This window comes from Quercus lobata, chromosome 7 (genome assembly GCF_001633185.2).
Source record: "Quercus lobata isolate SW786 chromosome 7, ValleyOak3.0 Primary Assembly, whole genome shotgun sequence".
Taxonomy (NCBI): domain Eukaryota; kingdom Viridiplantae; phylum Streptophyta; class Magnoliopsida; order Fagales; family Fagaceae; genus Quercus; species Quercus lobata.
The window spans coordinates 20,410,521-20,433,508 of NC_044910.1; the positions used below are offsets into that span (position 1 = coordinate 20,410,521).

At 39.8% G+C, this 22,988-nt stretch overlaps 1 protein-coding gene across 6 annotated transcripts; it reads left to right on the forward strand.

The window, feature by feature from the left end:
* Positions 1-797: 797 nt before the first annotated feature.
* Positions 798-7,821, forward strand: LOC115952418 (pentatricopeptide repeat-containing protein At1g09220, mitochondrial). Of its 6 annotated transcripts, none has more exons than XM_031069589.1 (5): positions 798-2,713; positions 4,657-4,697; positions 4,990-5,075; positions 5,988-6,473; positions 7,792-7,821. In XM_031069589.1, the coding sequence occupies exon 1, from the start codon at positions 1,056-1,058 to the stop codon at positions 2,547-2,549; it is 1,494 nt and encodes a 497-aa protein (XP_030925449.1). In that variant the 5' UTR covers positions 798-1,055; the 3' UTR covers positions 2,550-2,713; positions 4,657-4,697; positions 4,990-5,075; positions 5,988-6,473; positions 7,792-7,821. The 6 variants fall into 6 exon arrangements, with proteins under 6 accessions (XP_030925449.1, XP_030925451.1, XP_030925448.1 ...); XM_031069591.1 differs by lacking the exon at positions 7,792-7,821 and having other exon boundaries at positions 5,988-6,100; positions 6,317-6,725; XM_031069588.1 differs by lacking the exon at positions 7,792-7,821 and having other exon boundaries at positions 5,988-6,724.
* The last annotated feature ends 15,167 nt before the right edge of the window (positions 7,822-22,988 follow it).

A 22,988-nucleotide genomic window follows, 5' to 3' on the forward strand; every position in this document is an offset into this window, starting at 1 on the left:
CCCCCCCAATTTATATATATATATATTTTTAAGAGAGTTTCAATTTATGACGTCTACTCCTGATGATAGCTCTTTATCATCAGACCAATACACCAATCAGTTTTTGGTGTAGGCAGGGATTGAACCCCCCTAATTTATTATGCATTGGGAGTAAATTAAATATAAGTACCACTAAGTTTTGTAGCGGACATCTTTTGGTGTTTCTAAAAAAAGTATTTAGGCTAGCATCTTTAGTAGCTTATCTAAATTTTTGTACTATTTGGACAATGAACAGTGATATTTAATTTTTACCAAAAAAGTATTTAGGCTAAAAGAATTTCCAGTAGCTTATCTAAAATTTTGTACTGTTTGGACAGTGAATAGTGATATTTAGTTTTTACCTACTTACTTTTTCAAATACACTTTTCAACAGATTCTCTATCATTTTCTCCATCTCATTTAAATATTATTTCTTTATTCATTTTTTATTATTTTTTTAACAACTACACATCTTCCAATATTTTTTTATTCAATAGTTGATTATTATAATATAAAAAAACATTTGAAGTGTAAACAGTAAATGCTATAGTGTTCTCTACTTATAGAGAAGCACTGTAATAATTCTAATCTAAAAAATGGAGATGAAGAAATTGTTGGAGTGGATTTTTAGGGCATTTTCTCTCTAAAATTGACTTTAAAAAAGCCATTGGAGATGCTAGTTCATTTTTGACATTTTCCAGTGGAGATTTGGGTTCCCAACCATAAAAAAATAAAACACCTACTGGCAGTGGCACAGGTGTGTGTGATTCCAATTTTGGGCCTTACTAACCATATTATGGCCCAATTTCTGACTGAGGCCATCGTGATCAATTATTTCTCTTTCTGCTACCTCTTCCCTCCCTCTACTTCAAACTTCAAAATTCATGTTCCAATGCAGAGACAAACTTTGGGCAAGACTACACTAGAGAGAGATTTATATATGTGTTTTCGGCTACGTACCAGTATCATTGCCTTTTTCCATCATCCACCTAATATGTGTCATTAGCTTTGTTTCCAAATTGAGTTTCAGTTCCTGAATGAAGGAGAAGAATTTGCTGTTGAGGTTGATGAGAAGGCGGAGTCTTCCTCCCAGGCAGGCCTCTACCACTAATCTCCAACTCCAACATAGTAGTAATAGTAATAGTAATGCTAACCCACAACGACAATTACGGCATTTGGTCTCTCTCTTACTCAAACACCCATCGAACACTCAAGCAACCCAACAAGTCCACTCTCACTTCATCACCTCTGGCTTACTACACCACCACTCTACCTCCCATACCTTTCTCTTCAACACTTTGCTCCGCTGCTATTCCCTCACCCAATTCCCTCTACACGCTTTCCTTCTCTACAAGCACCTCAACTCTCTTATTCTTTCCTTTGACAGCTTCACCTATACTTTCCTTCTCCACAATTTTGCCAACTTTGTGTCCACCCTCTCTGCATTTCAACTCCATGCTGTCATTTTCAAAGTGGGTTTTCAATCCCATGTTTACGTACAAACTGCTCTGGTGCACGTGTATGCTGTTTGTGGTTGTTTGGTTGATGCCATGCATACGTTTGATGAAATGCCTGAGAGGAACATTGTCACTTGGAATGTCTTGATCACCGGTTTGACGAAGTGGGGTCAGCTCCAAATTGCTCGTTCTCTCTTTGATCAGATGCCAACTCGGACTGTTGTGTCCTGGACTGGTGTTATTGATGGCTATACACGTATGAATCGGCCTAATGAAGCTTTGGCTTTGTTTCAAAGAATGGTGGTTATTGACGGTTTAGAACCCACTGAAATTACACTCCTGGCCATTTTTCCGGCCATTTCAAATCTCGGGGCTCTAAAGTTATGCCAATCATGTCACGCTTATGGAGAGAAAAAAGGATTTAATTCATCTGATATACGTGTTACAAATTCCCTCATTGACTCATATGCAAAATGTGGGTGCATAAAAAGTGCATCAAGATTCTTTGAGGAGGTATCTGCCCAGAGGAAAAATTTGGTGTCCTGGACATCTATAATCTCTGGTTTTGCAATGCATGGTTTAGGAAAAGAAGCATTAGATAGTTTTGAAAGGATGGAGCAAGTTGGTCTGAGGCCAAATCGGGTGACTTTTTTGAGTGTTTTAAATGCTTGTAGTCATGCAGGACTTGTTGAGGAGGGGCTCATATTTTTTAACAAGATGGTAAATGAGTGTAAACTTGTGCCAGATATCAAGCACTATGGTTGTTTAATAGATATGCTGGGGAGGGCAGGGAGGTTAGAAGAAGCAGAGAAGATGGCATTAGAAATACCTCCTGAGATTCTTAATGTTGTGATTTGGAGGACGCTTTTGGGTGCTTGTAGCTTTCATGGTAATGCTGAGATGGGCGAGAGGGTAACCATGAAGATATTGGAGATGGAGAGGGCATATGGAGGGGATTATGTGCTCATGTCCAACATCTTTGCAGGTGTTGGAAAGTTTGGAGATGCTGAGAGGTTAAGAAAAATGATGGATGAGAGGAATGTCTTAAAAGTTGCAGGCCACAGTTTGGTCTAACTGAAGGAAAAAATGGGTGATAATGGTCTGTACAGATTCTGCCTGTAGCTTTAAAGGTTGGGGGCAATACAGAAGAAATCATATGTGAGGAATTTTCAGAAGATGTACTAAATGTTTATAGCGTCCCAGATTAGCATTACACAGAAACCTAAAAGATATATCAGGTCAGTACCTTTTCTCGTAAGCCTGAAGCACAAGACACAAGTATCATTACTGTTTATTTCATTTAGTAAATTTTTTTCAAGATGTCAGAGACAAAGAAGAAAGATCATTTGGTGTAAAAACTATTTGATTCTTACTTATCAAAAAACAAAGGGATGATTGCAGAAAGAGCTCTTGAAGTTTATGCCAATTTGTTTAACACCTTGAACCCCTTTTGTGTGTATCTGTTGATAGTTAAATTGTGTGGGCTGTGTGGCTTTCCCCTCTCTATTGTAATATATTTGTGTCTCTCATGGCTAATTGAGTGACTTTTTGTGGTCATGTTGCCCCTATGTTTTATGCAGGATGCTTATGTCTCTTATAATGTAATGACTTATGGGGAAAGTTGATTTTGTGTGTACTGTTGTGGAGTTTTAGGCTAGTATTAATGCGGAAATAGATTAGAAAATAAAAAATCAGAAAAGCAATTACATGTGGTGTGCATGACTCTGTTTTGTGTTGATTTTCCTGTTGGCAGGTCTATGGGAATAGAGTGCCACAATTTGAAACTATTGGGAATTCTTTTAGAATCAGAGAGGGAGAGAGCTTAGGATCATAGGTAAAAATAGCCAAAATTTTACCCTATGTTTGGATGGAGGGAGAGGAAATATAATTATTTTTAGACACACTATGAATTTCATTTTTAAACTTTTAGCACTACTTCAAAAGTATATTAAATAAAAGGCAGAAATACACTTGACTCTATAATTTTGAACAATTGATAAGGCGGTCACTTAAGTCCTTCCATCCATTACTGCAAAACTTCCTAAAATGTCATTGCTTCACATGTTATGCATTAAAAAAATAATTATAGAGATTATTTTATTAACTTAAACCAAACAAATGACAACTTTTAATCCTAGTTGACTAAAATGACAATTGATTAACGTTAATAAACTAAATGAAAATTGATCAAAGTTATAGATTGTAAAGTGTATTTTAGCCTAAATAAAACCTCTATTTAGATAATCTAGTCGGATTGTAAGTTGGACATAACATGAGCCTTGGATGTGAGATTAACATGTCATGTTAGCCAGAAACTGAGTGTTGCAAGCCTCAGGCTTCTTGAAATTCAAGGTTACAAATCAAGGTTGTGCATTTTCCTTGTTTCTTGGCTCCCAAAACCTTGCACAGTCCCGAATTTAAGGTTGTGCCTCTTAATCATCTATGTAATTAATAATAGATATCTATCCAGTAAAACTATGAGGTGTGAGCCTCATAGTGGAATAGTTTAACTTTAAGGTTGTGCCTCTTCCAGCTTCCTTAGCCTTGGCTCCCAAACCTTGCACAGATACAAAGACACACATGCACACTCACAAAAGAAGTGTGTGAGACTCCTTAAGACTTAACATTTACTCAATCATAATGGAATTGATTAACTTTGATATGATATCTATCCCAACATGAAGGAGGTTTTTCTTTTTTAAGATTAAAGCAATGTGTCATTTCACAGTCACCTTCATGATAGTTTGTAATATTGTATCAGTTCTACAACAGTTAAGGATATTGGAATACATTTACCAAAAGAGAAAGTAGAAACTTGGGGGCCAGTGACAAAACCAGGGGCAATATTGGAAAAGTAACTACAGAACTAACGTCTCCCTCCCACAAATTTTATTTTTCTATGTACTTTGTTCCTATGGCATGGGGAATCTAGCATCTTAAATATTTCTTCTTCTCTCCTTTCTTTTGTCTAATATTGTTCTTCCCTTTTTGTGTGTGTGTGTGTGTGGACGGGGGATGTATTGATGCATTAATCTCATTAAATGCTTTCTCATGCATCTGCATGTTGGGGTGAAAGTGTGACCCAAATTCTATGTCCTAAGTTAATCCTTTCTCATCCCTTAAATTTAGGTTATGAAAGAAATTCAAAGACTTACTGCCTTACTGGATATTCTATTTTCAGGTAGTGAATGATGCTGGGATGGCCCTCATGGAAGTTTAAAGGTACTGGAATCATATTTTCAATGACATTAATAAGTGGGTAGTTTGGGATACGATGGATCTAATTCCAAAGTTTCTCAAAATCTTCTCTTGGTTTCATGGGCCATTTTTATCAGTCAAGATCCTATTTGATATATTTCCAACTTTTTTATGGGTTCTAATATATCAGCTTGATAGTGTTAAAACATTGCCAAAATTCTCTCTGTTTTGTTATAATAACTGTGTTTGTTTGTGAGTTAGTTTTGTTTTTTTTCTCCTGGTCTTTTTTGATGGATATGTTTTGATCACCTACCAGCTGACTTAAGCAGAAAAAATGATTTGTTATTTGAAAGGATGCATAAGATCATCACTAGGAACTTTGCTCAAGAGAGAAACTTCTTGGTAAGTATAACTTTTATTTTCATAGGTCAAGCTTATGCTTGTAGTAAAACTTTTTGAGTTTAAAGGCATCTAAAGGAGTGTGTAATAGAGTGCTTACTTATGTGGGTAATGGCTATAGCTTGTCCATTGCCCGCTGAAACTTGTCTCGGACTCCATATATCCTGGATTGCCCAATTGTAGAGATTGGCAATAAGGTGCTCAGTGGTGCCACTATTAGTTAACCAAGGGTAATGACCCTGTGCAGCAAAGGATCAAGTGACTGACCGTTGCAGCCAGTTTATCAGGTGAATGATTGCCTTGATAGGCAAAGTTCATCTTGTGATAGCAATCAATGGCTAAGTGGCCTGACTTACCACAGTCCTAGCACACTGGCCTAGATGATTCTGATTTGTTCTGTTTATCCAAACAAAAATATGTTTCTGATATGTTCTGCTTGAATTGGTTGTGTGCACTTTTTGATTGAGTGAACTGATTGTGTTTTCGACCTTGATTGTTGTTGGAACGACCTCTTCCTCTAGTGTTATATCCGTTGCCTTTGCCTCTATTCAATCCTTGATTAAATGAAATTGAGCGTGAGGATAGTTTTCTGATTTCATAGAAGCAATCGTAGCCACAGTGCAAGGATCTTTGTGCAGTTCAGATGATCACCTTAGTGGGTGTTTTTGAGCATTTAGGAGTGTATGAAATTCTTTTTGTTAAATAGTAGTGTGTGAAATTCTTCAAAATTGAGCGGTCAAATTTCTAGTTCAAATGGTAGAACAGAATAGACCAAACTCTCTTGGAAGGGCCACATATAAGAGCTCCTCATCATCAAGAAAAACTGAGACTGCAGCCTCTTACTTCTTTGATCTTTTGCATATATACATTGACCAAGTCATTTTCCTTTCTGATATTGTGCATTTCTTCTTTCAGATCAAGCACATGTGATCAGGAGATGGATGAATATCTGCTATCAAGAACTTGCCAAAGATTTCTGACCCATAGTCAAGGGTAAAACTGATGGTCCCAAAGTAGGGTTGATGAAGGTAAGTAAGGCTTTGTCATTGACCTGCCATTTTTATAATTTGGATTGACTTCACTAGTGAGAATTCTTGCACTACCTTGAAGATATTGACTACGACACTCAAGAATAATGAAGCCCATCATAGAATAGGTATCGAGAACAATAGTGATTTGGTGCTTCCACACAACATAATTGGTATGATCAAGCTTAACAGTCTTTCATATTTGCCATGTTGTAGTGGTTGATGAAAAGGAGGCCATATTTGGCTTTTAATACGATGAAAGGAAATTGATGAAAGATCTAATGAGAAACCAGTGGATTTGAGAGATTCAATGGATGAAAAAGAATAAGAAAAATTGTATTTTCATCACTAATGATCTGATGTACATATACAGGTATTTTCATACTCACCCTAGGTTAGATTATATCAAACTTACTTATGCTCTGATATAACTATTTAGAATAGAGTAACAGAAAATAAAACAAACTCCAACGGCTTGTAACAGTGTTAATCTTGATATTGACTCGGCTAAACTTACTAGTAGTAAACTGAACGATTTGTAGCTTAGTGTGCACAGAGTTGGAAAAGCCAATGGTGTGCTACATGTCGTTCTAGCAAATGCTACATATTGTTGGCAATGAGGCTTCAAAATGGATGGTTCTGATTCTTCGGAACCTTCATCCTCAACCTATTTGATTGAAAACATAATTAAAAAAAATAAAAGTGTGTATATAATATATATTGATTTATTTATATAATCTTATAAAAAAACAACATAAGTATATACTAAATTGGAAAGTAATAGTGGGTTTAAGTTAGATTAACCGGTAAAATCTTGTCATAAAAAAAGAATATAATAAATGAAATAGGATAAGTCATTTTTTTGGTTCCAAATTTTTCATTCAAAATTGTAATATACCTACATGCATGTCCGTCTATGGTTTTTTTCCCCATTTTTTATAATCATAAACTAAATGAGTTGTGTTAGTATCCGTCTCATATATGTTATGTCCCCTGTATTACTAAATACTAACTATGAACCAAAGCAATTCCAAAATGTACCAAACTAGGGTTTTTTGTGTGTAGATAAAAAGGTTTATGATTTTGATCCAAAAGCCTTGTTTTGGTGTTTTTACACATCTGGTTAATCAATGAAGCCCAACTTCATCACATTTCTTCACGCATCATTATCGCACAGAGGAATTTTTTTCTTATTTACGATTGCCATTGTCAAATGAAGCATTGTCCTTTGTCCCCCTCCCCCCCTTTTCTGTATGAGGTAAAACTTTGCAGCAATTTTAAGATGTAGGTTAAGGATTCTAATATAAGATATAACAAAGTGAAAAACCATTAATTTTAATGATTTTTTCGACAAATTTTTTACAATATATGCATGTCAGTCATTCAAATTGAAGTGAAAAAAAAGGAGCAATTTACCTCATCAATATTATTATTATTTGATGAATGCCATTTTCCATTCAAACCGAATTCTATTCCGACATATATTATATAAATAAATAAATGCTCGATTTGAAAATTCTGTAAAAAATATAAGATGTTTGCTTATATTGTTTATTGATTTATTTGATTTTTTTATATAATTATTTTGTAAATAATCATATTCCTTGTCACCATTTTGTAGCACTATTCTCTCTAAATATACTCATTTTGATCATTCTTATGAATCATACATTAAATAGTTTTGTCTACAGGTAGAAAATTTACATAACCTTTGGGAGGCTTATCGATAGAAATGCCCACTCCCACACAAGTGCTACTATGTGCCCTTGTTATGTGGATCGATTCCTTCTTGTTGTCTACATGCTTCAACCTTTTCGATGGTTGCTGACTTGTATCGCACTCGCACTCCTATTATTTTCTTTAATTCTACATCAACTTAAGAGTTTTTCAAAAAAAAAAAAAAAAAAAAAACGATAATTTACTGTTCATATTTTACAAATCTCAACATCAAAGAGTTTCTTCATTTAAAACTTTATATCACAAAAGTTCTACGACTAATTAAACTCCACCATATAAATTTTTTCTTCCCATATACTGTCATGTCAGATGGGAAGGGAGGAGAGAAAGATCTTTATAAAAATTATCAAATGGGTAAAAATTTTATTAAAGAGCTTTATAAGTACCTTAACACTTTTTTCCACGTTCAATGTCTAATACATCCATTATACTAAAGATGCATGGGCATTATTTATGTTATCTTTTCTCTTTGAACATATTTTTTATTGAAATTATATGCTTGTCATTGTGCATGCTAATCAGTATCTATAAATCTGCTTTGTCATTCTAGAATATATGCATGGTAAGCATTAGGCATAAGGGTTTAATAATATAGCAATGCTTCAATTGAACGCATTCCATAAAGGCTAACACACACTCTCTCTCTCTGTGGTAAAGAATGAAAGAATATGCTTTCAACTCAATCTAGTAAGCTACTTATTAAACCTTGAAATTGACGTACAAATTCAAATATATATGCTCTATACTATTATTAAACCTTGAAATTGATTGGAGTTTGAAGTATACTTTTTGTGTTAGAACCTCTTTCCCTCTCTCTTGTGTCAATTGTGTGTATGTGTGTTTGTTTTTCCAAAAAAAAAAAAAAGTACTACTTATTGTCTGAATAAAAAAAAAAAACTAAATATTAATAAGAAGGGAAAACTCTTTTGTGTAGTTGTTAAAATCAATCTTCAGGCTAGGTGTGTGTAGCCAACTCACCAACCTGCCAAAGCTGACCAAACCCAACCCGACCTAACCCATCGGGTTGGGTCGGTTTTTAGGGGTGGGTTGGGTTATGCAAATTTTTTTAATAGTGGGTCAGGTTGGGTTCAGGTGATAACAATCACAAACCTACCTAACCCTGTCCACCCCACCTATATATTTAAATTTTAAATCATATATATAAAATATATTATATAGTTAAACAATTTTTATCTTATATTTTTCCCCTATTTGGCTTTTCCTATGTAAAACTCAATTATCTTGCAAACCCTGACAATCTAATTTCTCTCTTTGCCGCCTCCCCCTCTCCCACTCCACTCTTTTTTGTTTATAACTGAGTTGGGATATTAGTTTATGTATACTTTGTTTATCAACTCAGGTAACAAATGAAATATATATTTTTATTCTGCTCAATTTATAATAATAATAGTAATAAATAAATAAAAAAACTGTCCAATCCATGGGTTCAAACCAACCCAACCCGATCCATGTGGGTTGGGTTGGGTTGGATTTTTTTTAACCCAAATGGTGGGTTGGGTCAAAAAATTCCCTCAACTCGACCCAACCAGATCCTTGCACATATTTAATTTAGGTAGCCTAGTTGGTAAGAAACTGAGCCAACAAATTTCAGGACTTCAGCTTGAGCCTCAACAACTAGCTGTGTGTTAGTACTCCTTGTATCCCATCTCTATCCTAAATGGTCGATTTAACTTAACTGATTGGGAGTATGGGGTCCTGCCTAAGAGCGATTAGGGTATGATTATGCCTAAGTAGAAAATACACACTAGTCACCCCCCTATTCATTTCTTTTTTACCAAAAAAAAGTTGTTAAATATATCTCACAAAATAGTAATAGAGAACTTTAGTTATGGAAAGTCTAGGGGTAAGGGCCCAAAATTGCATGTTGGGCCTTGGGCTTTATCCGAGGGGATAAATAAATCCGAGAAGAAACCAATAATGATGAGACATACTCAAATCGAGACTTGTAAGTAGGGCAAACGAGTGGTTGTCCGAGGAAGCACAAGCTCCTCAGACTTGTGAATATGGTTCAAAAAATATAACCCAATGATCAAATTGGTCTGCTGAGAAGGTTTAAGGATAGAGACATGCTTCGTGGACATGAGAGAAGGAAGGGAGCCTAAAAATATCTAAGAGAAGGCTAACGCCACCGCATTAAATGCACAACAGTTACTTTACTAGCCGCATTTATGTGGAGAAGACTTCTGAATAGTGCCACATTGGCTACCGCAACTCACAGAACGCCAGGGAAGGTGGTTGATGGGACAAGCACTCAAGTGAGGGCTCAGATGATCAACAAGTGGAGGGTAAAGATGACACCAATGAAGATATATAAGGTAGAAGACTCTCCATGAAGAAGGGATCAAGAAATAGAAAGAGAGGACACTATAGCAACTAAAACTGTTATATTACCCCACAGTGATCAATATGCGAGGATGATGGCCTCCTCGGACTGAAAGTTCATTGACGCCAACACCTCTTATTTATGTTTGATTACCATAAAACCCAACTTTAGTCGTTGCCCAATTCGTCAAGCCTTAGTTCTTTGGCCTATTCTCTATAAATTCATTGTATCGGGCTCATTGGAACAAGGCTACATACATTTTGGGCCTGGGTCCTAAATTGTGACCTTACAATTGGTGCCGTCTGTAGGAAGAACTTGTGCCTCAGCAAGTGCAATGGCTAAGCATGGTGGGATCAGGTCCACATCGAATAGAGCCTGCAAATTCTCAGCGGCAGGACAATTTTCTTAATCTTGAACGGGAGAAAGATAAAGACAAGCATCAAGGGGGTAGTGTACGTACTACCCATACAAGCAAAAGCCACTCTAAGGGAAGAAGTCACGTATCCCAAAAGCAGGACGATAACCGAGCCCTACAGCAGGAGATCGATGACTTGAAAAGGAAGCTGCGTCATGCGTAATGGAAGCGTCCCCTTTCCAGCTTAGACATAAGCAACGAAGGAGACCACAATTATAGGCAAAGGTTAAGAACCCCACCAAGTGAGACATTCTCCTATGAAGATGAACACCATCACAAACGCAGCTACAAAAGTTCGTCCCATAAAGGCCTAGTGAACGACGCTATGAGCAAGGCCCTGGATCGAATCTCCAAATCACCCTTCACGCGTAGGATAGAAGGGGCTGAACTTCCTTGATGATTCTATCAACCTACTTTCACTATGTACAACGGTCGAACAGATCCCGTAGAGCACGTGAGCCAGTTCAACCAAAGGATGACTGTCCATTCCAAAGACGAGGCTTCGATGTGCAAAGTGTTTCCGTCCAGCCTAGGACCGATGGCGATGGGGTGGTTTGATGGCCTTAGGCCAAACTCCATAGACTCTTTTAAGCAACTGACCCAGGCCTTTGGCTCACGCTTCATCACGAGTAGCAGGGTACCTCGGCCTTTGGATTCCCTCTTGTCTTTGTCCATGCGAGAGGGAGAGACCTTAAAGGCCTACTCAGATAGGTACTGGGAGATGTACAATGAGATAGAGGGCAATTGTGATGATGTCACCATCAGTACCTTCAAAAGCGACCTCCCAACTGAGCACGGTTTAAGAAAATCTCTAATAGGGAAGCTTGTTACCAGCCTACGTCAACTCATGGACCGAATCAACAGGTATAACAGGGTTGAAGAGGACCAGCAGTTGGGTAAGGGTAAAGCGAAGGTTGTCCCTCAGGAGAGGAGGGACTGCAGGTCGGACTGATTTAACAACAACAACCGACCGAGGAGAGACTACACAGAGCAATCCGGATCTGCCGGCACGCAGGTGGTTCACGCTGTGTTCTGGGAACCGATACATCAAGTTATGGAGAAAATCGAGAATGAGCCGTTCTTCAAATGGCCAAATAAAATGGCAAGAGACCTTATGAAGCGCAACCAAAACCTATATTGCCAATACCACCAAGAGCCAGGGCATACCACGGAGGACTGCTGAAACTTGAAGAACCACTTGGACCAGCTGGTCCGAGAGGGAAAATTATGTCACCTCCTACATCACTTCAGTGGCCAATAAGGACAGGCAAACATTAAGACATGGAGGGATATCTCCTCGAAACCGCCTATAGGCACAATAAATGTCATTTTTACTGCCCCGGGAAGGACCGGCTCTTGCCCTTCCAAATAAATTTCTGTGTCTCGGCCTCCCACTGAGCATGGCGATCGGGAGTCTAAAAAGGCTAAGAAGATAGCAACACCCATATTGGGTTTCTCGAATGAAGATAAGGTCGGAACCATCCAACCCATGATGACGCTCTGGTCGTCACGCTAAGGATTGGAGGATATGATGTGAGAAGAGTGTTAGTAGATCAAGGCAGCGCTGTGGAAATGATGTACCCCGAACTATACAAGGGGCTGAACTTAAAACCCGAGAACTTAACGGCATACGATTCCCCTTTGGTAAGCTTCGAAGGAAAGACAGTCGCTTCGAAGGAAAGACAGTCACTTCGAGGGGCCAAATCAGACTGCCCATACAAACAGGTTCAGACGTGGTGGAGGTGGACTTTATTGTAGTCAATGCTTATTCACCCTACACAGCCATCGTAGCCAGGCCTTGGCTTCATGCCTTAGGGGCTGTATCTTCTACGCTGCACCAAAAAGTGAAGTACCCGTCAGAGGGCCAAGTCAAGGAGATTATAGGGGACCAGACCATGGCCAGGCAGTGCATGGCGTTTGCTGTTTCTCGCCAACATAATGCTGAGCCCTCGGCCTTTACCAAAGGTGGTTTATAGCAATCAACAACCCCGGCATTGCCTGGTGATGGATCATCTGAGGAGGTGAAATGCGAGGATTTGGAGAGGGTTTCTGTGGGCGTCGATCCGGAAAGATTCTTTCAGGTCGGCTCAGAACTACCCCCCCAAGAAAAAGAAGAACTAATTGCTTTTCTAAGAGAGAACGAAGACGTGTTTGCATGGGATGCCTATGAGGCCCCGGGGGTTGATCCGGACTTCATTTGCCACCACCTAAACGTTAATCTGTCCATTACCCCCAGAAAACAGCCCCTCCGACGTCCGTCGAGGGAGCATGTCGACCCTGTTAGGGACGAGGTGATGAAGCTTAAGAAAGCAGGGGCTATCAAAGAAGTTTTCTACCCTGAGTGACTGGCCAATATTGTAGTGGTGAAGAAGAAAAGCGGAAAATGGCGAGTCTGTGTAGTCTTCACGGATTTGAATAAAGCTTGCCCAAAAGATCCATTCCCTATGCCTTGGATAGATCGGTTGGTAGACGCGACCGCTGGACACCCTCGAATGAGCTTCTTAGATGCCTTTCAAGGATACCACCAGATACCCCTGACCATAGACAACCAAGAAAAGACAGCTTTTGTCACCCCTATTGGAAACTACCATTACAAGGTTATGCTTTTTGGCTTAAAGAACGCAGGATCCACCTATCAGAGAATGATGACTAGAATGTTTGAGCCGCAGCTGGGTAAGAACATTGAGGTCTATATTGATGACATGGTGGTAAAGATCAAATTTGTGTCCGAACACGTGAGAGACCTTAGTGGCATTTTTGAAATTCTGAGGAGACAAAAACTTCGTCTCAATGCGTCTAAATGTTCATTTAGGGTAGGGTTGGGAAAATTCTTAGGCTATATGGTGACCTACAGGGGCATCGAGATCAGCCCCGATCAGATCAGGGCTATCCGCAGCATGCATCCCCCTCGGAACCCCAAGGAGGTCCAAAAGCTTACCGGCATGATTGCTGCTTTAAATCGTTTTATTTCTCAGTCGGCGGATAGGTGTCAGCCTTTCTTCCTCTTGTTGAATAAGTGGAAGGGATTTGAATGGATTGAAGAATGCGCTTCGGCCTTCCAACAACTTAAGGAATATCTATCTCGGGGATGCAAATCACGTTATGAAGAACAAAGTGTTTTTATTATTTTCCTTTTCCTATTTGAATTAGGATTTATTACTCTAGTACTTTGAATTAAAATCCTTTTCCTAGTTGAATTGAGATTTTAATTGTTTTTCTTTTTCTAGTTAAATTGTTTTTCCTTTCTCAAGTAGAAGTAGGTTTATTATTTCTTTTCTTAAAAGGAGTAGGAGAAATTCTATTCCTATAAATACTCTTTATAGAGAGGTTATTGATGTTATGTGTGTTTTTGAATAAAAGTTTGCTAGAGAGGTTTTCTCTATTATTTTGCCTATTAACCTAGTGTTCTTGTAGAACTTAGGTATGGTGGAAGAGTTGTAGTATTTGTGTGTTATAGATTCTACTTCTACACGCCTACGTTGCATTAGTTGGTATCAGAGCACGGTTAGGTTCCTACCATGGCACGAGGATCACGTGGGGGAAGGCACGCTGCTGTAGATGGTGAGTATGAATGCGATGAGATTACACGCAATACACAACTAGAGGCACGTTTTTAGCGGATGGAAGAGCAGTTTGAAGTGCTGACAAAGCAGCTTGCTGCCTTAGCCGTTGTTAACCAGCTTCGAAACTGTAGTCCAACTCTATGTTTTGTGGAGGAAGATGAGGTAGACTATAATGTTGAGGATGAGATGGAAAATCCATTTGTTGGACATAGAAGGAGGAGGAGAAACCCTTGGTTTCATATAATTCAAACAGATGAGAATCTGGGTTCAAATTAGATATTCTAGAGTTCAAAGGTTGTTTGTAACCTGAAAAATTCCTAGATTGGGTTGCTGCGGTTGAAGATATTTTGGAGTTCAAGGAGGTGCCGCAAGACAAAAGAGTTTTTTTGGTGGCGACCAAATTCAAAGGACGTGCTTCTGCATGGTGGCAACAATTAAAGCAAAGTCGTATTTGCCAAGGTAAATCTAAAATCAATACTTGGGAAATTTTTTTGAAACATATGCGTGCTGCATTCTTACCCCATAATTATATGCGTACATTATATCAATAACTACACAATCTTAGGCAAGGTACACAATCTATAAATGAGTATACTCAAGAGTTTTATCAACTTGTAACTAGAGTTGACCTTGCAGATTCGGAAGATCAATTAGTTTCACGTTATATTGGGGGCATGAGGCAACAATTTCAAGATACTTTGAATTTATTTGACCCAATTTCTGTATCCGAAGCCCATCAGAGAGCTTTGCATTTAGAGAAGACGATCAATAGGAGGACTAACATGGTTTCAAATTGTAGTGGCAACCGACTACCACCAATAGCTCCTCCTTATGGTGTAACTACACAATCTACACAAGGAAAAGACCAAGTTAATCAAGCTAATCCACAACCCAACCACACTGTAGCTAGTAGTTTTGGCCCTCGATGTTTCAAGTGTGGTGAGGCAGGATATAGAATGGCTGATTGCAAGAAGGGTGGCCGATATGGTAAGGGTTTATTTATTGAGAGTGAAGAATGTACTGATGATCATTTAAATACACCTTTGAGCAAGAAGCTGTTTATGATGCTGAAGAGGAAGAGGAGTATGTGCAAGGGGATGATGACCCTTTGTTAGTTACAAGAAGGGCATGTTTCATACCTCACAAATCTGAAGGTGAGGATTGGCTCCGTAGCAATATCTTTCAAATGACATGTACTATGGGGGGCAAGGTATGTAGATTTGTTATTGATTCTGGAAGCTGTGAAAATGTGGTATCAGAAGAGGCTGTTCAAAAATTGGGATTAGCAACAAAGAAGCACCCTAACCCTTACAAACTATCTTGGCTCAAAAAGGGCAATGAGGTAATTGTATCTAAACGTTACTTGGTTTCTTTTTCTATTGGGTTGAAATATAAGGATAATGCATGGTGTGATGTGGTAGTTATGGATGCATGTCATCTTCTCCTCGGTAGACCATGGCAATATGATAGAGAGGTTTAACATGATGGTAGGAAGAATACATACAGTTTCATGTTTGGTAGCACAAAAATTGTGTTGTTGCCTTGTAAGGAGATTGAACCTAAGCCAACTTCAGGAGGGGGTAAGAATCTCTTAGCTAAAAGGGCATTTGTTGAAGAGATGTTTGATTCGAGGTTGGTGTTTGTATTGTTGGGAAAGGAGAGCTCAAAGGGTAGTGTAGTACCAGAGGCTGTGAAATCTTTATTAGATGAATTTGCAAATGTATTTCCTAACGATCTACTTGAGGGGTTACCGCCACTCCGAGATATACAACACCAAATTGATCTTGTACCAGGTTCTAATCTACCTAATCGCCCACACTACCACATGAGCCCAAAAGAGCATGAAGAACTTAGAAGACAAGTAGAGGGTTTGTTGTTAAAAGACCACATTAGAGAGTGTCTTAGTTCCTATGCCGTGCCAGCCTTACTAACACCCAAAAAGGATGGATCATAGTGAATGTGCGTCGACAGTCGTGCCATCAACAAAATTACAATCCGGTATAGATTCCCTATTCCTCGATTGGATGATTTGCTTGATCAGTTGAGTGGTGCTACAGTGTTTTCTAAGTTGGATCTAAAAAGTGGGTACCATTAAATTCGAGTACGTCTTGGTGATGAATGGAAGATAGCATTCAAGACACGTGAGGGGTTGTATGAGTGGCTAGTAATGCCATTCGGACTTTCTAATGCTCCTAGCACCTTCATGTGTGTTATGAACTAGATTTTTCGCCCTTTCATCGGCAAGTTTGTTGTAGTTTATTTTGATGATATCTTGATATATAGTGCCAATATTGATTTACATCTCCAACATCTTCAAGAGGTACTCATAGTTCTAAGTAGGGAGAAATTTTATGCTGCCATAACCAAATGTTCTTTTATGACAGATAGTGTTTTATTTCTCAGTTATGTGGTGTCCAAGGATGGACTATCAGTTGATGAATCAAAGGTTACTGCTGTTAAACAATGGCCAATACCAACCACAGTCCACGAGGTCCGTAGTTTCCATGGGTTGGTGTCATTCTACCGGCGGTTTATCACTGACTTTAGCACCATCATGGCACCGATTACAGATTACATGAAGGCTAGTAAGTTTTTGTGGACAATTGAAGCCACAAAGGTGTTTCATCAAATCAAGGAAAATCTTACTACATCACCTATTCTAGCTCTTCCTGATTTCTCTCAACCATTCGAGTTACATTGTGATGCATCCAAGATTGGAATTGGAGCTGTTCTTAGTCAAAATGGCAAACCAGTGGCCTACTTTAGTGAGAAGTTGAGTGGGTCAAAATTGAATTACAACACTTATGATTTAGAATTTTATTCAATAATTTGCGCTTTGAAGCATTGGAGTTCTTATTTAGCCTATCATGAGTTTGTCCTCTATTCTGATCATGATGCTTTAAAGCATTGGAGTTCTTATTTGGCCTATCATGAGTTTGTCCTCTATTCTGATCATGATGCTTTGAAGCATATCAATAGCCAAGACAAACTCTCATCTCAACATGCAGTTTGGGTTGCTTATATTCAACAATTTTCTTTTGTCATCAAGCATAAATCCGGAGCATTGAATAGAGTGATAGATGCTCTTAGTCGACGGGCCTCTTTGCTCATCACAATGCAAATCAAAGTGCTGGGGTTTGATTTATTTCATAAGTTGCTTTCTAGTGACCCATACTTTGGCCCTATAATGGATGATGTGGCAACAAGAAAGTGGTTTGACTTCCTTATACACAATGGTTTCCTTTTTAAAGGGAATCAACTATGCATTCCTGATAGTAGCCTACACTTAAGGGTTATTCAAGAGCTGCATAATGAAGGCCATATAGGACGTGATAAAACCATGAAGCTTGTGACAGACTCTTATTTTTGGCCAACCATGCGAAAGAAGATTACCAATTTTGTTGAGAGGTGTCGTATTTGTCAAGTTTCCAAGGGCACCACAACCAATGCTGGCCTATATATGCCTCTTCCCATACCAGACCAGCCATGGATTCATGTTAGTATGGATTTTGTCTTAGGATTACCACATACACAACGAGGTAACGATTCAATTTTTGTTGTTGTGGATCGGTTTTCCAAAATGGCCCACTTTATTGCTTGTAAGAAGACCTCAGATGCAGTTAATGTCACTCAACTTTACTTTAGAGAGGTCTATCACCTCCATGGCTTACCACAATCAATTGTTTCAGACCGTGATGTGCGTTTTCTTAGTCACTTCTGGCGTTGCTTATGGCGTTTGGCCAACACCACACTTAATTTTTGTAATGCCTATCATCCTCAAACTGATGGTCAAATAGAAGTGGTAAACCGTTCCTTGGGCAATTTACTTCAGAGCTTGGTGAGTGATCATCTTAAATCATGGGATCAGTACTTGTACCAGGTAGAATTTGCTTACAACCGTTCTGTTAATCGTAGCACTGGCTTTAGTCCCTTTGTCATTACTTATGGCTACAACCCACACGCACCACTTGATTTGGCTCCTATCCCTAACTTGAAGCGTGTCAATGTGAAAGTTGAGGATCTAATCGCACAAATTCAAGAAATTCATACGGCTACTGCTAAGCGTTTACATGAGAATTCTGCTAAGTACAAACAAGTTGCTAACAAGAAATGTCGAGTAGTAGAATTTGAGATTGGTGATTTTGTTTGGGCAATTTTGACCAAAGATCGCTTTCCTGTGGGAGAATACAACAAACTAGCTGCTAGAAAGATTGGTCCTTTGGAGATTCTTGAGAAAATTAATCCTAATGCCTATCAGTTGAAACTTCCAAGTTATATGCGTACATCTGACGTCTTTAATGTTAAGCATCTTGTTCCATATCGAGGAGAAAATTCCAATCCAGACTCCAAACTTGAGGACGAGTTTCTTCCAATCCAGGGAGGATGATGCAACTCACATTATGAAGAATAAAGAGTTTTTATTATTTTCCTTTTCCTATTTGAATTAGGATTTATTTACTCAAGTACTTTGAATTAAAATCATTTTCCTAGTTGAATTGGGATTTTAATTGTTTTTCTTTTCCTAGTTAAATTGTTTTTCCTTTCTCAAGTAGAAGTAGGTTTATTATTTCTTTTCCTAAAAGGAGTAGGAGAAATTCTATTCCTATAAATACTCTTTATAGAGAGATTATTGATGTTATGTGTGTTTTTGAATAAAAGTTTGCTAGAGAGGTTTTCTCTATTATTTTGCTTATTAGTCTAGTGTTCTTATAGAACTTAGGTATAGTGGAAGAGTTGTAGTATTTGTGTGTTATAGATTCTGCTTCTACACGCCTATGCTGCATTACTTGGCCACCAATCATGTCAAGTCCCGAGGCCGACGAGGTCTTGTTCGACTACATTGCTGTGGCCCCTCACGCAGTAAGTCTAGTGCTGATACGGATGGACAACGACGTACAACAACCAGTTTATTACGTAAGTAAATCATTGCATGAAGCTGAAACTCACTATCTTCCACTAGAAAAGGCCATCCTGGCGGTGGTCCAAGCCACACGAAAGTTGCCCCATTACTTCCAGACACAAACCGTCATTGTTCTAACTCAACTCCCGCTTAGATCCATACTTCGGAGTGCTGATTATACGGGGAGGATTGCTAAGTGGGGCACGATTTTAGGGGCCTTCGACATTAAGTACATGCCTTGCACCTCCGTGAAGGGCCAGGTCCTTGCGGATCTAGTGGCTGAGTTTACTGAACCATCGCTAGAAGAGGAAGTATGGGCGTAAGGCATGGATGAAAAACCAGTTAGCATAATCTCTTTACAAGGTCCCTCTTGCTGGAGAGTGTATGTTGATGGCGCGGCAAACCAAAGGGGCTCTGGTGTGGGGCTAGTCCTGGTTTCCCTTGAATGAATTACCATCGAAAAATCGCTGAAGCTGGGCTTCTCGGCCACGAATAATGAGGTCGAATATGAAGCCCTGCTGGAAGGAATGACCATGATCTAGAAACTGGGTGGAAAAGCTGTAAACATGTTCTCGGACTTAAGACTTGTCGTAGGCCAAGTGAATGGGGAGTTAGAAGCAAGAGATGAAAGAATGCAAGAATACCTAGACCAAGCTAAACGCTTGCGATCACATTTCGATTCTTTTAGCTTACTGCACGTTCTTAGAAGTGGAAACACGCATGTTGACTCTTTGGCCACATTAGCCACCTCCTCAGCCCAATGTCTACCTCGAGTTGTTCTTATGGAAGATTTATACAAACCCTCTTTGACAAAAAGAGAAATGATCCATGTCCACAACGTCAGAGTGGGACCTAGCTGGATGGACCCCTTGGTTTTGTTTCTAAAAGAGGACATCTTACCCGAAGAGAAAAACGAAGCCGATAAGATACGAAGAAAGGCTTCTCGGTTTTGGTTGTCCGAGGACCAGAAGCTATATAAGCGCTCTTTTTCTGGACCATACTTACTCTACGTACACCCTGAGGCTTCGGAACTCATCCTGGAGGAGTTGCATGAAGGAATCTGCGGAAGCCACACAGGAGGCAGGTCCTTATCCCATAGGGCCATCACCCAAGGCTACTGGTGGCCGAACATGCAAAAAGAAGCGCACGAATACGTGAAGAAATGCGACTAGTGTCAAAGGTTCGCACCAAAGGTACATTTGCCAAGAGGGACCTTCAATCCATTGTCTAGCCCATGGCCGTTCACTCAGTGGGGCTTGGATATCGTTGAGCCATTTCCAAAGGCAGTAGGGAACAAAAGATATCTGCTCGTCGGCATTGACAACTTTACCAAATGGGTCGAAGTCGAACCTCTGGGAAATATCAGAGACGTGGACACCAAAAAGTTTGTTTGGAAAAACATTGTCACCCGGTTTGGGGTCCCTCACTCCCTCATCTCGGACAACAGTCTTCAGTTTAACAGTAAGGCCTTCAGGAGGTACTGTTGCGAATTGGGGATTACGAATAAATATTCCACCCCGGCCTACCCCCAGGGGAATGGGCAAGTCGAGGCTGTTAACAAGGTCATAGTAAACGGATTAAAGAAGAGGTTAGATAATGCGAAGGGAAGGTGGGTGGAAGAGCTACCACATGTCTTGTGGACGTATCAGACCACGCCACGCAGGTCAACCAGAGAAACCCCTTTCTCGATGACTTACGGGGCCGAGGTTGTTATCCCTCTAGAAACGGACTTTCCAACACTAAAAACTAGCTTATTCTGTCCGAGCAGCAATGATGGGTTGCTAGAAAAAGGCTTAGACCTTATTGAAGAAAAAAGGGAAAAAGTGATGGTCCAACTGGCATACTACCAGCACAAACTCAAGTAAGGTTATGATACCAAAGTAAAGTTAAGGCCATTAGTGCCTGGGGACTTAGTATTGAGGGAAGTATTGCGCAACGCTAAAAACCTAGCGTGGGGGAAGCTGGAACCAAATTGGGAAGGGCCATATCGCATCACCTCAGTGGCTGGCATTGGGGCATATTTTCTAGAAGATTTAGATAAGCGTGTTATACCACGCCCTTGGAATATAAATAACCTGAAAAGGTACTATTATTAATAAAATTTCTTCTCTCAATCATATTCTTCTGTTGTGTAAAGGCCTCATGCTCCTTGTCCCTCAATCAGTACAAGTTTTTAAACAGAACTTGAGTCCTAGATGGCTCCTTGGACCATAGGCTTAGGGGAAATTAACTACTGTATCCTCAGTACAAGTTTTTAAACAGTACCTTAGTCCTGGATGGCTCCTTGGACCATAGGCTTAGGGGAAATCAACTACTGTATCCTCAATACAAGTTTTTAAACAGAACCTCAGTCTTGGATGGCTTCTCGGACCACAGGCTTAGGGGAAATTAACTACTGTATCCTCAGTACAAGTTTTTAAACAGAACCTGAGTCCTGGATGGCTCCTCGGACCACAGGCTTAGGGTAAGTTAAATACTCTTGACACGCAAGAGCACTCCTATAAATGTTAAATAAGACTCAAAACGTGAGGTATGTCCCCCGTAAATAAAGTGCTCATTGAATGTAGTTTAGTCCTTAGCGTAAGTAGATAGCACCTCTTTATTGCTAAATATATCACTATGTTCGTCTACGACAATAACAACAAATTCAAAGAAAAAAGAGTAATAACGAAAAACACAGATTCGGAGCATAAAGGGAAAGATTCATACATTAACCCCAAATTCATATTACATGCTACAAAATTACAAAAAGAGAGAAGTAAAACCCTACAACTACTTTTTCTTTGGATGTGGATCCTCTTTGGTAGTTGCAGCCTTGGATCGGGCATCTCCACTTTTAGGCTTCTCAGCTTCCTTGGCTTAAGAGATCACATCCTTAATGGTCAGGGTATCCTCAGATGGAGCACCACTGGCTGAAGGAAGGCCCTCTTCACCCATACCCGCTCCGGCAGAGGTCTCGACGTCAGCAGCGAGGTCTTGAGCGCTAGGAACATGCTCAGGAGGAGGTAAGGGTAAGGCAACTAAGGAGAGATCAGTGGGGATCTCTCAAATGGGCTCTAGAAAATACACCCATCTGCCCTCCTCAACTCAGAGTCTGTCGGAACCCTTGCACTATTAAGAGCTTCGTTCCAAGTCACGGTGCAGTAGTCCCAACATACTTTAGCTACCTCCTCAGCAAGCCTTTGCTCTGTCTCGAGCATACCTCGTTCATAGGCCGCTGTCCCTGCGGCCTGAGTAGCGTCCTTAGCCGCTTGGGCCTCTACTTTAGCCTTTTCCATCTCGGCCTTCAAGCTTAGGACTATGGCCTTCTCTGTGGCCAAGTTCAACTTCGTGGTGTGAAGAAGCTGGCGTTGGTCCTCGACCTGAGTCTCAGCATTCTTGAGCCCTACCAAGACGCTTTGACGTTCCTGCTCAAATTTTTTGAGCTTCTCGGCCAACTGACTCTTCTCCTCCTTGGCAGACCCAAACGCCTTCTCCACCTCGCGCCGGAGGTTCGACTTAGCTTCAAATTTGTTGTGGGCGTCCCTAACGCACTCCTCGGCCACAAAGACTTGCTGAGTGACTTGCACAAAACAACATGAAGGTTACTCCTAAGGAATACAAGTGAATAAAAGGGAAGCGAGTTGGGGCGCGCATGGAACTGCACTCACTATAGCGAGGTCTCTTTTTAGAGACATAAGCAATCGGGTTGCCTGATCCACCGAAGGGCATCCATGTCCTTTGGTAGGAGGAGGGGCTGCTTTAATGCCTAGGCCAGGTACATGGAGTGCCCCTTATTGGACTCCTTTATAATGGACTCATAGGGGATAGGGGCCCCATTCATCTCCATAATTGGTGCCCATATACGTTGCTGACGATGTGTCTTAACGTCGTCTCTGCTCTCTACAGAGTTTGACCTCTTATCTCGAGGGTCTTTTGTTCTTTGTTGT